This window comes from Apis mellifera, linkage group LG4, assembly GCF_003254395.2.
Source record: "Apis mellifera strain DH4 linkage group LG4, Amel_HAv3.1, whole genome shotgun sequence".
NCBI classification, from domain to species: domain Eukaryota; kingdom Metazoa; phylum Arthropoda; class Insecta; order Hymenoptera; family Apidae; genus Apis; species Apis mellifera.
The window spans coordinates 1,806,707-1,821,552 of record NC_037641.1 but is presented as its reverse complement, the minus strand read 5'-3'; the positions used below and the strand labels follow the sequence as shown (position 1 = coordinate 1,821,552).

The 14,846-nt window shown below is 19.7% G+C and overlaps 1 protein-coding gene across 2 annotated transcripts in view; it reads left to right on the top strand.

Moving 5' to 3' along the window:
• The window catches only part of LOC412540 (carcinine transporter), a 66,048-nt gene extending 52,828 nt beyond the window's left edge, over nt 1–13,220 (top strand). For both annotated transcript variants that reach the window (XM_026440175.1, XM_026440174.1), the window contains exons 2-10: nt 1,345–1,603; nt 4,516–4,726; nt 6,025–6,283; nt 8,378–8,570; nt 9,423–9,641; nt 10,409–10,623; nt 11,284–11,459; nt 11,889–12,061; nt 12,890–13,220. In XM_026440175.1, the coding sequence (XP_026295960.1) occupies nt 1,356–1,603; nt 4,516–4,726; nt 6,025–6,283; nt 8,378–8,570; nt 9,423–9,641; nt 10,409–10,623; nt 11,284–11,459; nt 11,889–12,061; nt 12,890–12,986 (1,791 nt within the window). In that variant the 5' untranslated portion in view covers nt 1,345–1,355 and the 3' untranslated portion in view covers nt 12,987–13,220. The remainder of the gene's footprint in view (nt 1–1,344; nt 1,604–4,515; nt 4,727–6,024; nt 6,284–8,377; nt 8,571–9,422; nt 9,642–10,408; nt 10,624–11,283; nt 11,460–11,888; nt 12,062–12,889) is intronic.
• Nucleotides 13,221–14,846: the final 1,626 nt, after the last annotated feature.

Below are 14,846 nucleotides of genomic sequence, written 5' to 3'. Positions count from 1 at the left end.
TATTTATTTAAATCATCTCAATTTAAACATTTTCTTAAAAAAAGAAAAAAATATTAATAAATACGAAAAATTATTTACTTGATTAAAGCTTATATATATATTCATAATAAAAAAATATTATAATAATAAGAAAAAATTATTTCAACTGTAGCAGATTAATTATATACAACATATTATATTAATACATATAAACAAATTATTTATTATTGAGAATCTCGTAACAAATATTTTAGTTTTTTATAGTATAATTATGAAAAACTCTATATTATAGAAGATTTACAATTCATAAAATTTTTTTACAAAAATGATATTTTATATTATAGAAGTTATACTTTAATAAAAACTAGATATTTATTTTATATTAATGAAATATTAATGAAATATAATTTATTAATGAAATAAATAAATTATGAAAATAGCTAGAAATAATAATGAATTATATTATACAATAATCCAAGAGTTCAATATAAATGTATTTTTCTTAAAGAATTAGATAAATATTAATGATTTTATTCATATAAATTTCCAATTTTTAATAAATTCTTACAATTTTTTCAAAGAATAATAATATAATTTAATTTTAACTAATTTTCTTAATTAATCCTTGGACGCGAATTACAATGAAGTAATTTGTACATAAACAATAATATGTTAAAAAAATTTATATTAAAGTAGAATACTTGAAAAAAAAAGTTTAATTCAAAAATATAAGTATTTAATTATTTTTTTATTCAAAATCAGCTATCTGAAAATTTATAAAAATATTAATAATGAAAATTTAAAATAATTAATGCAAATAACAAAACAATTTTAAGAGAAAAAACGGAATTTCTCACTAACTTAATAATATGGCTTATTTTAAACTTGAATGTCTTTGTAACTCATAAATCAAAATAAGTGATTATTTAATTAATATATTTAATTAATCAAAATAATTATTTTAATTTAAAAAAGAAAAATAATATTTTTCATCAATCTATTATCGTCTTAATTCGTCTCGAATTTTCAAATTTTTTTAAAAAATATACATATAATTTAAATTAAATTACAAAAATTTTAATCAAAACAATTTAATTAAAATAATCAATTTAATTAAAATAATTCCAAATTCATTATTTGAAAAGATTATTTTTAATCATGAAATAGCATACAATAATATTGCTAATAATCATAATAGTTATGATTATTATGTATGACTTACAATCCATCAAGAAAAAAGAATTATTTTAATGAATTATTTTAAGAGAAAGAAAAAAACAGAACATTTTCAGATAATAATATAATTTACTCAAATTTTTTCGTTGCATATAATTGAAGTTAAATAATCGAGATGTTTATTTGCAGAGATCAAGATAATGACAGTCATGGTGGAGAATGTGAAAGTTGAAGAGGGCGAACGTCCGAAGATCGAAACCTTTGATGATATCCTACCTTACGTTGGCGAAGCAGGCCGTTATCAATGGTTTCTCTTTATTGTCCTTTTGCCTTTCACCTTTGTGTACGCGTTTCTTTATTTCACGCAATTCTTCATCACATTACTACCAAACGAACATTGGTGCACCGTGCCAGAACTCGAACGATGGAACCTCACGGACGAAGAAAAGTAAGTGAAACTTCATATAGAATTCGTACTGTCTGGATCGTTGAATTATGGAACAGTAGAAAGATCGTAGTTTTTTTGTATTTGAAAGAAAAACGTGTAGTGGAAAAATATTATAATAGTTTCAAATATTGAGTTTGAAGATTTTGAAGATTTAAAAGTTTCAATATATGAAATTTTAAAAATTCGGAGGATTGTGAAGTTTAATAATTTCGAATGAAATATAAAATTGTTTCAAAGTGATATTTTAAAGTTTATATAATATAAGAGAATTTAAATATTTCAAAATATTGAAAATATGTAAGATAATATATTTTTGATAAAATGAAAATTAAAAAATTCGTATCTTATATATATGTATAAAAAATAAAAACTTTAAATCAAAAAAATTCAAAAATTTTTCTTAAAAATTCAAAATTTGAAATTTTTATTATTTAATATATAAGGAATTAAGAAAACTTGAAAAATTTTTTGAATTCTAAAATGTGTTTTATAAATTCAATGATTCAAAAAATTCGAAAATTTAAAAATCTACCAATTTAAATATTTATAAATTCAAAACTTCCAAAAATTGATAAAATTATAAATTAAAAAATTTTATTCGATATGAAATAGTTTTTTTTAAAAATCAACACAACTTATATTATTGAATTTTTTATTATATAACAAACACTTCACTTAGATATAATTTATTTGAATCATATCCGATGATAAATTTTATCATTGAAAATTCTTACAATTAATTACTATAGATATTTACATATACATTCTATGAAATTATATGTGAATTATTAAGCTTCCCAAAAATCTTTTTTGCTTTTCAAATAGGTAAATAGCAATAAATATCGAGGACAGAATCTTCTAGTTGCATGAAAATTTCCATTTTTTCAGTAATGATAAAATATTCATATCATAATTATATTACGATAATATTTTTATTGAAGTTACGAAATTTATATGAAACTACGAATTTAAACTAATATTTATCAAAGAAACTAAACTTACATTTATTAAAGATTAATAACAAAAATTAACATCTATTTCTACTTATATTATACAATTAATCGTAACATTATTTTCATGTTTCGTTTCAAAAATCATAAGAGAAATTTAAAAACTATTCAAATTTTATTTCAAATGAAATGAAATTCAATTCTCTTATTTAAAAGAAAATAAAATTCAAGTTTTATTTAAAATGAGATAAAATTCAAATTTTACCCAAAATTAAAATAAAAGGAGTATTTTATTTTAAATTAGAGATGAGATATTAGAAGTTTTTCAAAATCCTTCAAAATTTCGAATTCTTAAACTGTGAAACTTTTTGTTATTTTGATTCGAAATTGTAAGAATAATTTCTATAAATAATAATAATTTAAGAGAATATTACGATATAATTTTTTAAATTAATTATTAATAATTCTATTGAATTTGTATTTAGACTTTAGATTTATTATATTAGATTTTAAAAATTACAAATTTTAAATTTTAAAAGTTTCGAGAATTCGATATTTTCCAAAATTTAAATTTTAAAATCTAAAAATCAGATTTTAATCCATTTCTATTCAAAAAAAAGTAAAATTTAAATTTAAAAAATTTTGAAAGTTTCGAAAATTTGCAATATTTCAAACTTGAATTTTACAAATCTAAAAATCAAATTTTGAATCTATAGTTCAAAATCTCTCTAGTCGAAATAAAATAAAATTTAAATTTAAAAGTTTTGAAAATTTCGAAAATTTCCAATTTTCTAAATTTGAATTTTCTAAATTAAAAAATCAGATGTTAATTCATCTCTGTTCGAAAAAAATTTAAATATCATTTTAAAAAAAACATCAAATTAATTTACATTATTATAAACAATCAGTTTATATCTAATATCTAACCTAATGTATATCACAATCATAAAAATATTCAAACATAAGTTTAAAAGTAGTTAATTACTCAATCATTCTTCAACGAATTATTTCTTTAAAATTTGAAATTTCTATTATCTGGCTAAAAACTACCAGCTACGAAACACCGATAAATCTAGAAAGAAATCACGCTTTCGTTCTCAACGCACACGAGATTTGGTTTTTTGAGATGTATCAACGAAGAAAATTTTTCATTCTGCGTGTTTCCCACAGAATCACTATTCTTGTAATAATAGATTGATATCATAGCATTCGAGGGTTCGTCGGAAACTAGTTTGGTCGACAGTCTCCTGCAAATTCTAAATGTTCACATGTTTTAATAGATTATTTTCTCATTTTTACGCATCTTCTCCCTTTCTTCTTATTTGTTTGTAAAAAGATATATTGAACATGCTAAGATTAATAATTGAATCTGAACGCAATTGGAATTCTTAGACATGAGACGAATATCCTTCGAATTTCTATCTTTTTATTATTATTTTTTATTATTTTTACAATTATTATCTCTCTTTTTTTCTATTTTTATTTCTCTTTCATCTTATTGTTATCTCATCTTTGTTTTTTTATAGAAAAATATATTTGAATGTGACTAGATTTAGATTTTTTCTTTTTTTTTTTAAGAAGACAGGGGATTTTTTGAAAAAGATAAATTTGAATGTAATCTAAATTTAAATTTAAGAAAATGGAATTATTATAATGCTAGTTCTTTCTATTTTTTTTTTTTAGTTTTTTAATATTTTTTATTTTTATTATTTCAATTTTGTTTAAATAGATAGAGAAATAAAATTTATTTTTTTGTTTACTTTCTTAATATTATTTTATTAAATTCATCTCATTTTTTTTATTTTTATTTTAATTTCTAATTATAAAATAGATATGTACAAAAGAAAAAAGAAATGAAATATATAATTATATAATTATTAGCGCATAAAACTAATATTCTTTAAAAGATATTATATATTATAATTCTTATTTCTTCAATTGAAATTCTATTTCTTCATTCAGAATTGCAATATCGATACCCACAGCATCGACAGAAGAGTTAAAGCAGGAAGGCGCAACTTCCTTTTCGCGATGCAATATGTATAATGTGAATTATACTGAAATAATAGAAAAAGGTATTAGAAAAGCAGATCCATCTTGGCCAATCAAATCTTGTCAAAATGGTTGGACGTTCAATCATACGATGATTCCATATAGATCTATTGCTGTTGAGGTAAGATTTTAAAGAACAATTATAATTTTCATATATAATATAAGCATAACATTAAATTCTCATAGTATATAAAAATGTATAAATATAATATATATATTACCATGCATATATTTTTTATGTATTTATTTATAAAAATTTCAAATTTAAAATTTTATATTACCTCTATATTATTTTAAATTTTATTTTATTTATTATATCTTTCAAATTATTGATATCTAATATATATGTAATTTCTGTAATATATGATTTATAAAAAAAATTAGAAAAAAATTAAAATGAAAAGACAATTATTTAAACTAGATATCTTAAACACAAATTTGATCAAATGAAAATACAATTGAAATTTATTGAAATAAATTGAAATGATTTGAATATTCATTCAATCTTAAAATTATTTATTAATGTAATCAAGTTTTCATAAATATTATATTTATATAATGTTTTATGTTAATATTTAATGTTTTTAAAAAGAAAATTGAATGCAATATATTTATTATTTATGTATCAATATAGATCTCTCTAATAAATTATTGACAAAAATATATTTAGACATAATAATAACTTGCAATAATGATAACTTAAAATTTTATAATCTGAAATAAAATAATAAATAAATTTATAAATTATAGTAATAATATATATGGAAATTATTCAATTTTATAAATCTTCGTTAAACAAAACAAAAATCCTTTTTTAAAAAATAAATAAAATTTTAATAAAAATAAAAATAAATTATAAGTTTATTTTAATTATTATTTTTATTTTTTATTATTGTTTATTATTATCATTTCATCACATAATATGCAGTTAAAGTGTCAATTATTATTAAACAAAATATCAAAAAAATATTAAAAAATTATTCAATTTTATAATTCTTAGTGTTATTGTTATTATTTTAATTTTTATTTCTATTTTTATTTCTATATTTATATTATTAATATTATTATATATTATTATTACTATATATTATAATTAATATAATACTAATTACTTTTAACTATAATCTAAGAAATATACAAATTCTTCTATTTTAATCTTCCATTAAAATTTTTAAAAAATTATTTAATTTTACAATTCTTATTGTTAATTGTTATTTTTATTTTCTATCCTTATTATTTTATTATTATTTCATTGTTACTATTAAAAAAAAACAATATAATTTTTACGAATTAAACTTTTCAATTCCAAGAAATAAATGCAAATTTCTATTTTTTTGATCTTCCATTGTTCTCAAAACTTCTTTATATTTTTCATGTATAATTGGTTAAACCATAGAGTATCTTCACATTTGTTTTCAGCTGGAATGGGTCTGTGACCACGCATTCCTTAGCTCGGCGGCACAATCGGCCTTCTTCGTGGGAAGCATGCTTGGAGGTTTAATATTTGGTTACATAGCTGACCATTATGGCAGAATTCCGGCGTTGGTCGCTTGCAACGCGGTCGGTTTCATCGCCTCTGTTGGCACTGCGTTTTGTGACAGTTTCTGGAGCTTCTGCCTCGCAAGATTAGTCGTTGGATCATCATTTGATAATTGCTTCAATGTACTTTTTATTATCGGTAAGTTGGAAAAATTAAAATGAATGCTAATGGCAAATTTATTAATCATTACATTTTATATATATTCGGAAGAAGAAAATTTAATTACATTAATTTGATTCAAGAACTAAAATAAATAAAGAAATTTATATGCAAAAATATCAATCACGACTTACTTATTAAGTTATAAGCAATTTAATTTTATAGGTAAAATAAAATAGCGATAAAGTAACTCCATCTTTGTTTTTCTTCATTCAATACAAAATTAAATTATTTATACAGCGAATTAATTTGATCTAAAATTTTATTTATTATAAAAATTGTAACATTATTTATTATAGAATATTTCCTTCATTTTAATTTAAAAAATAAGTTACAATAGATATTTTTGTATATCAATTTTTGTATTCATTTTAGCATCTAGAATTATTTTTTAACTTTTTTTCTATTTTTGAAATACTCTGTATGTAATATATATATATATATATATATATATATATATATATATATATATATATATATATATATATATATATAAGATAATTCGTTAAAAAAAATTTTTTTTAGTAAGTATAGTAGATTGAATTTTTTTCCCATTTCAATAGGCTGATTATTTATGATAAAAAAAATTTTTTTGTGATAATATATAGAAAGAATATAAGATCTGCCGTTTTTTTTTTTAATGAAATATTCTATTTATTAAGATAACTGCTACAATACTGAATAACATTTACTTGAAACATTTTCTGTTGTTCTATATAATTAAAAAGTTATAATGAAATTAATATAAAAAAATTATGCTAAAATATTAGAAAATAATTAAATAGACTTATTCTGAGATGGAATCCATTTTATTAGTATCACAATGAAATGTATCAAATACTTTTTTTTATTATGGAAAGCATCAAGAAAAATTACAAATCATTTTTATTTTTAATATACGATGTAATGATATTCAATGATTTTATCACGATATGCTGTGCAATAAAAAAAATTATTATTGAATATCATTGTCATCATCTATCAAAATAATTTTGTTCCTATATTGAAAACAAAAATGATTTTATAACGTCCTTTTTTTGTTGTTTTCTTTAACAAATTTGCATGGTATGATTAGATTTTCTTTTAAATTACTCTTAATTTTTTAAATAAGAAGAATATTAACAAAAATATGTATTATATCATTTATATTATATTATAATTTATATTATAATTATTTATATATAATTAATAATTATTTATATATTATATTATATTATATCGCATTTTTTTAACTTTGATCATTATTGTAAATATTATATTAGATTTTTTATTAATTTAAAATTAATACTTTAATTTAAATTTAATTATATAAATACTTTTAATAAATACTTTTAATTTAAATTTATATTATATTATACTTATATTATATTAAACTTATATTATACTTATACTATATTAAATACTATATTAAATACTATATTATTTTATTCAAGAGGATCCATAGAATCATTTTTCGTCAAAAATAACTATTATTATAAAAACACAAAATATTTCCAAAATTGAAAAATTGCAGTTTTTCAAAAACAAGTTTAAAAAAAAAACAACTTTCACATTTACACATTAAAATTTATAAGAAATACCTATTAAAAGTTATAAAGTCGAAAAACCATTAAAATTTATCAAATTATTATTAACAAATATTTATTATCTCATATTTTATTGAATATTACGGTACATGAAAACTAACAGATTAACAATATAAGTATTTTATGAAGAATTTGTGTGGATTAATATATATTACAATATTCAAAATAAATGAAAATAAAAATCGATATAATACATGATATTTCAATTAAAATTGAGAATAATCATATCAAAAAATAAAATAAAAAAGATTTTAATTTAAAATGTGAATATTTATACATGTATAAATGTTAAAAGTAATAAAATCAAGGATACTGTTGAAATGATAGAATATAATAAAAAAAAATATAATAAAATAAAAATATTGTTTTATCAAATAAAGAAAATATATTGCTAGAACATTTGTCAAAAATGACATTCCTTTTTTTATCCAGGTACATAATAGATATATTTTTGACTGTAATAAAGAAAATGTAAATGTTCTTTCAGTGATAGAGTATGTCGGCCCGAAATATCGAACTCTTGTGGCAAATATGTCTTTTGGGCTTTATTTCGCGGCAGCTGCGAGTCTTTTACCTTGGATCGCCTATTGGATCTCAAATTGGAGAATTTTAAGTATGGTCACCGCGTGTCCCATGGTGGTCGCATTTATAGGACCATGGATTGTTCCTGAAAGTGCACGGTAATTCAATTAACATCTATTCCAAATTATTAAAATATTATATATAGATATATAAATTTGAAATTATATTACATCATAATATTTATTATACATGAATATTATTCGAGTATGAATATAAATGAGATTACATAAAATTGAATTTAGTTTAGAAATGTGTTTTCACAAAATAATAGAATTAGAAATTCAGAATGAAAAAATAATTATTTTTTTATTATCTTTTTTTAAATAAGAAAATATATATATGTTATATTTTTAATTTTTTATTGCTAGTAAATTTTAATAATTTTATGATTTTTTCATGATTTATTTCTTCTATCTCAAAAATTATGAAATATTTAAATTAAGAAAATATTAAAATATCCAATAATAATGTACATAAATTTAATATATTCAATTTTATTCCTTTTCTTTCATTTTTATCTTTAATATTTTTTTCGATATTTCGTGATTCTTTTAATGAATTTGCTTCTTTATGAAAGAGATATTAAAATTTGAAGATTTAAAAATTTAATAATTTAAAAATTCTTAATTATCTATAAATAAATCTATTCGATAATTATTCACATGACAGATTATTTGATTTTATAAGAAAAGAAAAAATATTTCTTAGATTAACTTCTTTTTCTCATTGAGATACATTTTTTACTGTATTTTATAAGCGAATAAATCACATTTGAAACAAGTTCGATAACCTCCGATGTGATGCTATTCAAATCTGTAAAAAAAAAAGATATTTAAGAAAATCAATAAGTATTTAACACTCGTCAAAAAATAATTTTTAAGATTTTTAAAATTATTTTTATACAAGTTTCATATCAGTTTTATTTGCATATCTCATATACATTTTCACAGGTGGTATATAACCAGTGGAAGAATTGACAAAGCGATCGAGATGCTAAAGAAATTTGCGAAAGTGAATGGCAAGGAAGTAAAACAAGAAATATTCGATGAATTCGAAAAAAGTTGCAGAATGTCGAACGAAAAGGATCAATCGCATAATCAATATACCGTCCTGCATCTCTTTAAACTGCCGCGACTCAGTCGTATTACTATCATGCTCATTGTTTATTGGTAAGTCAATCTTTTTAATATTAATCGGTAATAAATATTAAAGAATTATAAATTTTCATTTAATTTTTAATTTTTTAATTTTTCATTTTAGAAAAAAATTAATTGAAATTATAAATTATATTATAAATTATATATATATTAAATATATATTTTTATTTTTAATTTCAATTAATTTTGATTCTTTAATTTTTTATTTATTTTTATTCATTTAATTCTTTATTTTTACAAAAAATAAGTCTTTGAAATAATATCAAAAAGTAGCAAAAAAAAAATGAAGAAATAATATTTTTGAAAATAAAATTATAAAAAAAATGTTAAGTAACTATATATACAAAAAAATATAGTAAATCTAAAATATAATAAATTTATTTTATTAATATATATTGAATTAAAAAAAATTCATAATGTTAATTAAAAATTAATAATTAATAATTAATAATCATATGTTAAAAATTTATATTATGATGAATTATAAGTATATTATAGTTAAGTATATAAATTAAAAAATTACCTCGTTATTTTTAAATTATCGTATTTATTCTTCATAATATTACTATAAAAATAACATTGAAATAAATTATCATAAAATAGTCATAAATTACGAGATTAAATATTATGAGTATCTTATATGGATTATTAAATATCATTCACGTAGTATCTAAGTATATATAATTAATATGGACAAAGTGCAAACAGAGCTCGTGAAGGATTTATAAATGATCGCGAAACTTGATGATTTATCTATGACAGGATTGGCTCTTTTCTAGGCTGCTAATGGTGTGGGTGTTCGATGGTCACGTTTGGAACATGAAACTTCTAGATCCTGACGTTTTCATGTCCTTCTCTTTGGCTTCCCTCACGGAACTTCCGGCGGCTGTACTACTTGCCCTTTTTCTCGATAGATGGGGCAGACGATGGATGGGTTTTGCATCAATGTTCCTCTGTGGCGTTTTCTCCTTTGTTGCCCTTTCTACCCCTGCTGGTAAATCTTTTTTTTATTTTTTTTTTGTTCTTCTTTTTTTATAAATAGTTTATCAATGAAATTATTCAATAAAATATGAAAAATATAAGTTAATTAAGAAAGATAGAATTTGATTTATCGATATATTATCGATTTAAAATATTTGAAAAATTAAAACTTTCTAGTGAAAAAATTATTTTCTTATTATAAATAATTATAATATCTTAACTATAATAACTTATGTTGTTATTATATTCGAAGATATATTTAAAAATAAAAATTTTTTAAATTAAATTTGATAAATAAAATCGAAATTTTTTCATTATTGATCATCCGAGAATTCTATTTATAATAAGATCCATCTTAATAATCGTTGCGAAATATATTAAGATTTTAAAACTTAAGTATATTATTCATTATTATTACGTATGAAATAAATCATTAAATATAAAAAAATCTTTCTATCCAAATTCTTTTCCTTTTTTTTATTTCTTCCTTTCTTCTTGTTTAAATTTAATCAAGAAATTATTATTAATAATTATATTAATAATTAAAATTATTACACAATAATATATACTTAAAGGGATTTGATTTTTAACTGGATCAAGCGTGAATCGGTCACGTATATCATGTGTGGAATGCGGCATTCATGGCATTTACATATTTCTCAACTTGTTCAAGGCTCACCAACGGTCGCTATGGCAATCATAGCACGTCTTGGAGTGAATGTCGCGGCAAATATTGGTTTCCAATATGCAGCTGAAATGCTGCCTACTGTAGTGCGAGCCCAGGGTGTTTCTTTGATTCATATTATCGGTTATGTCGCTCATATTTTAGGACCGTATATTATTTATCTGGTAAGTGAATTGAAATATCTTTTAATTTGTTTTATATTTGTAATTTATATAATTCAAAAGTAATAAATAAATAAAATTCAAAAGTCAATTAGCTTTCAAATATTCTAATATTGATATATATATAAATATATATATATATATATATATATATATATATAATAATTTATATAATAATATTAATATTGTTCTGATTAATATTGATTTAATGAAGAAAAATAAATAATTAAATAATTGTTATTAATTTAATAAAATTAATTTTTAATTTTAATTAAAATTAGTATTCTTTTAATGAAATAATATGTATCTATTAAGAATAAGTATTAAGATATTAGATAAGTATAAAAAAAATATTTTAGTTTTGAATCATATAAAAATAGTAGTTCTGAATTATATAAAAATATTGAAAATATTTCTTTTTACTCTATTTAGGCTGACATCGATGCTGCTTTACCCCTCATTGCTCTTGGTTTGCTATCCTTTATACACTCATTTCTGACCCTTGGCTTGCCGGAAACTCTGAATCAGGAACTTCCAGAAACCCTTCAGGAAGGTAACGATTTTGGAAAAGAACAAAGCTTCTGGTGGATTCCCTGTATATCCTCGTAAGTTACATTATTTATATATTTTGTTATTTTAATATTGAATATATATGTGTGTGTGTTATATAATGATATAAATGTAATTTATTAAAATTATTTATTTGTTTGAATATTTTTAATTGGTTTTTAAATGTAATTTTGCATAATCTACTTTTATTTTATTTTCGACAAGCAATATTATAAAATTAGAATAACAAATATTGATTAAAAAGAAAAAACAAACAAATATTTTTTATTGTCTTTTTATTATACATATTTTATATAAAATATTTTATAATAAATATCTTTTGATCAATTATACAAGATATTAATATATTTCTAGGATGGATATAGAAAATCGATTCAAAGCAAATACAAAAATTGATGTATAAAAATATAAATTAAAATTTACTTATTAAATTATAAACATTCTAAATTCATTAAATGAAAAAAGACGCAGATAAGTAGGATGATCATCACATACTTTTTCTTGTTTCATTTAATACAAATTGCTTATAATTCAATAAATTAAGCTAAGTTTAAGCGTATATTTTTGTATATTATATTGTATACTAAAATATTTATATTTTTATTTTGACTTCTTAAATGGATTTTCCAAACGTGTTTCACAACAATTTATGTATAAGTATATTAGACACAATTAAATTTAGTATTGAATAATGAACATATATTAATAACATATATTAATAAATCTACGTCTTCCTTTTGTAAAAATAATATTATATATATACACATGATATTATATTATTATGATCAACATATAATTCCAAAAAAATATCAATTTAAATATATAATTATTATATCAATATAAATTTTTTTAAATTTTTACAGAAGTAAGATGTTGAAGAAATCTTACAGAAAGAAGAAAGGTCTCTCAAATCCAGCCTTCACTGATAGCGTTCAAAAGATCGACTGCACTAGATTATAGCGACTGATTGAATTATATGAAATTTGCCAAATCCTTTGTAAATATAGTTATTAAATGTGCGAGTGTGATGTTAGATACTAAGATACTATGCATGTGTTGAAAAATTGTTGAGAGATGTAGAAAAGAGTGTCAACTGTTGAATTAATAATAACGAAGACAAAAATCATTAAATTCTAAAAGATATAGTTTTAATTAATTAAAAAAAAAAGGAAACAAAAAATGAAAAATATTTAATGTATAAGTATAGACACATTTAAATTCAGTATTGAACATATATTAAATCTGTGCCTTCCTTTTATAAAAATAATATATTACAATAATATATATTTATACAACTTATATATAGAAATTAGAAATAAATCTAATTTTCTTGCATTTTTTTATAAATGTTGTTAAAATTTGAAATTTTGATAAATAAGAAAATAGACATTAGGAGATATTATACTTTACTTAAATTGATTTATTTATAACAAATGACAAAGGATGAAATTCAAATGTACTTTGATATGTTATTGAATCATCAACTTGTCTCGCTTATGCTAAGAATTATCTTTATATTTAGTAATATAAATAATTCACGAATAGTCGAAATTGAGTCGAGAAATTCGATTAACTTTTAAAGATAAAATAATTTATATTTGCTCGATCAACATAATTTTTCATTCTTCATTTATTCCTTAATGCGTTCAACAAAATGTTCGATATAATTTTCAAAAAAGATATGAATTAATTTTGTTATCTATTAATATATTTGTATGCTTCACTTTATTTCAGTATTATTATATTTAATCAAAAAATATTTTTTAATAAGAATATTATTTCTTATTAAATATATATTTAATTATTATGAAATACATTAATATAAATAATAATTATAATTCATTAATAAATGTTAATGCATTAGATACTGTAATTTCCATTTGGAAAGAGAAAATTTATTTAAGTTTTATATCATCCATAGTAATTTATAAATAAAAAATTTTTTCTAAATATTTAAAATAAAAACATATTTGATATGTTAATTATAATTCTAATATTTCTAATTATTTGTTGCAACAATGATACATGCAACTTTTAATTATTATTGGTATTTTTTTTTTATTCGTAGAATTCGTAGAATGTTTTCAATTTATTTTCAATTCATTTTTAATTTGAAAACACATTTTTTTTTTTAATGCGAGGTTTTTATGTAATGTTATAAGAGACTTTAAACATGTCAAATACGAGTATACCCATGTAATTAATATGATGTCAGCAATTAACGTATTAAAGTCGTTTTTTCTAAAATGATTTTTAAGTTATAATATATCTATATCATGTTTAACATATAATGTTTAACATAAAAATAAATAATTTATTATTTTTCAAAATAATATTCAATATTACAATATTCAATATTACAAAAATATATTTTGATTAAATTCAATTAAAATCAAAATGTATATAATTATTATATCTATATTAAAATTTCATACAAAATATCGATTAAAAAATTTTGAAATATTTAAAATAATATTTAAATGCTGCTTTAAACAAATCGAAACTTTGTCTCGAATTCGACTATAAATAGTAAAAGGTTTTCATCCGTGAAAAGATAATATAATTTCTTTTTTTCAATCCTCCGATATAAATCCTCAAGAACAGAATATTCAAACTATATTGTATTATATCAATTTTTAACGATGATTCTAGCCATTAGAATCATTTAATCGTTAGAGTCATCCGCGTACTTATGTGACTAGTCCCTGCTTTTAGTTCCCAATAATTAAAATTCACTATTGAAACTATAGTAAATATCATTATTCTTTGTTGCATATATGTGCGTACTAAATTTTAGAATTATTTTTTAAAATATGAAAT